A 2,824-nucleotide genomic window follows, 5' to 3' on the forward strand; every position below is an offset into this window, starting at 1 on the left:
CGGAAACCGCCCAGCGTGCCAGAAGCCCCAAGCCTCAGGCTCAGCCGGGGAACAGGTATGAGTCTGACTTTACATACTAATCAGGATTTCCTTTTTTCTGACGTAAACACCAGTGGATACCAGCTACCTAGGAGGAGAGGTGTTGGGAAAACCCAGTATGTAAGAAGTGGTATGTTATTTTCTTGGCTTCCTTTCAAAAGCTGTTAAACTATAGATTTCATCTCCAATTTAGGCTTTACAAGTTGTTTTGAATTTTGATAGATTTTTTCCATTTTTTAAAAATTAAACTTTTTTGCCCAGCTTCATTGAGATCTGCTTGACAAATAAAAATCCCACAGGGCTTTTGTTAAAGGACACAGAATTGTGTGCAGTCTGCAAATCAGGTGGGAACTTAGTTCTGGAACACGTCATGTAACAGAGATTATGTGTATGCTGGAAATGTGTTTATGAACCTAACATAATTATACTTATGAAATACATGTCCTGTGCAGGGAAAAGAATAACTAATCTACCACAAATTTCTGTAGTAAACTGTCAAACCCATTGAACATAATTATAAACAACATGATAGGATTTACAGTTTATCAAAGAACAAAGCACGTCCCCTCCCTCGCCTCTGCTGTTTGCAGCTTGGACGTTGGCAGGCCTGGCGTTGCTGCCGAGTATCCTTTTCAATATCAGAAGCCACAGCTGTTTTCAAGTCTCCCTCTGGTACAGAGGCATTAGAAGACTATAACGGGCACTTTTTAGACAAGTACACAGATGGAAGTAGTGCACTTGAACACTGGGCAAGAGAGAAAGAAAGTAGCTGTGAGCCATTAACTCCCTGACCTTTCTGGTAGACCAGTTGTTCTGCCGGAATTCTACAGCTTTGAAAATAAAACAGTTTTATTTTGTGCTTGTTACTTTTTGTCGCGTGTGACCCTGGGCATGATGATTGAGCATCTGCAGGGAACTGAGATTTGTTGGGGATCGGGCACCAGGGTGGGGCCCAAGTCAACTCCTTTTGACTCTTGGGCCTCCTAAAAGAGCACCCATGGGGAGGAAGACCGGAAGCACAGATGCTGTCTGTGTCCTGGGGCAGGCCCAGCAGGAAGCCATTCCTCCCCCCGCCCTGCCCCTCTTTTCTCATCCCAGCCATAGTACAGAGTGCTTTAAATATTTAGGGTTTGGTGTAACCTGAAGAACTGATTGGATGTGGAACCCTGGGAGAAAAATTATTTTTTTACTACGTTATCCTAGTGGCCAAAGTCAACAACATAATAGCCTTAAGATTAAATGATTAAAATTGAATTAAAAAAAATAAAAAAACTCCCAAATTCTAGTAAGTAACTTTATGTCATATTTATAGAAAAGAAATCAGTTCATTTTAGAAAGTACAGACAGGAGAAAAAAATCTGATAATCTCACCACCCAGTATCTTGTCTCTATACTTGTATCTATTAATATTTACTTGTATACCTATTAATATTTACTCAGTATATATTTATCAAAATGTGATAATGTTGCATAAATTATTTTTATAACTTCCTGTTTTTGTTTAATAATATGACTGTCACGTAACTATAAAAAGTTTACATTATTTTAATAGCCTAAGAGTATTTCCTGGTAGCTCAGCTGGTAAAGAAACTGCCTGCAATGCAGGACACCCTGGTTTGATTCCTGGGTTGGGACAATCTGCTGGAGAAGGGATAGGCTACCCACTCCAGTATTCTTGGGCTTCTCTGGTGGCTCAGCTGGTAAATAATCTGCCTTCAATGTGGGAGACCTGGATTTGATCCCTGGGTGGGGAAGATCCCCTGGAAAAGGGAATGGCTAACCACTCCAGTATTGTGGCCTGGAGAATTCCATGGACAGTGGAGCCTGGCAGGCTACAATCCATGGGGTTGCAAAGAGTCAGACAGGACTGAGCGACTTTCACTCACTGAAGAGTATTTTATTAAATCATGATTTATTTATCCATGTTATAGAGCACATTGGTTATTTCTGGTATTTGAATACAAGAGATGATAGAACCCCCCTTGTGCTCCAGTAGTTAGGAATCCACCTGACAGTGCAGGGGACATGGGTTCAGTCCCTGGTCTGGGAAGATCTCACATGCTGAGGAGCAGCCAAGCCCACGTGCCGCAGCCGCTGAGCCCATGCACTGCAGCTAATGAAACCCGAGTGCCTAGAGCCTGCGCTCTGCAACAAGAGAAGTCACCACAGTGAGAAGCCTGTGCGCCCCAACTGAAGAGTAGCCCCCACTCTGAGCAACTAGAGAAAGACTGCTCAGCAACGAAGACCTAGTACAGCCAAAAATAAATACATTTTTTTAAGTCACCATTTAAAAAAAAGAGAAATAATGAAGTGAGTGCTGCCATGAAATTAAGAGACACTTGCTCCTTAGAAGGAAAGCTGTGACCAACCTAGACCTAATATTAAGAAGCAGAGACATCACTTTGCCGACAGAGGTCCATATAGTCAAAGCTATGGTATTTCAAGTAGTCCTGTATGGATGTGAGAGTTGGACCATAAAGAAGGCTGAGTGCCAAAGAATTGATGCTTTCTAATTGTGTTGGAGAAGACTCTTGAGAGTCCCTTGGACTGCAAGGAGATCAAACCAGTTGATCCTAAAGGAAATCAACCCTGAATATTCATTGGAAGGATTGATGCTGGAGCTGAAGCTACAATACTTTGGCCACTTGATGTGAAGAGACGACTCACTGGAAAAGACCCTGATGCTGGGAAAGATTGAAGGCAGGAGGAAGGGGTGGCAAAGGATGAGATGGTTGGATGGCATCACTGACTCAATGAACATGAATTTGAGCAAACTCCAAGAGCT

At 42.4% G+C, this 2,824-nt stretch overlaps 1 protein-coding gene across 1 annotated transcript in view; it reads left to right on the forward strand.

Annotated features, from left to right (window-relative positions):
• The window catches only part of FECH (ferrochelatase), a 38,465-nt gene that overhangs the window by 6,140 nt on the left and 29,501 nt on the right, over nt 1-2,824 (forward strand). Inside the window, exon 3 of the mRNA XM_010854766.1 lies at nt 1-55. Coding sequence (XP_010853068.1) covers nt 1-55 — 55 coding nt within the window. The remainder of the gene's footprint in view (nt 56-2,824) is intronic.

This window comes from Bison bison, unplaced genomic scaffold (genome assembly GCF_000754665.1).
Source record: "Bison bison bison isolate TAMUID 2011002044 unplaced genomic scaffold, Bison_UMD1.0 scf7180017864349, whole genome shotgun sequence".
Lineage (NCBI taxonomy): Eukaryota > Metazoa > Chordata > Mammalia > Artiodactyla > Bovidae > Bison > Bison bison.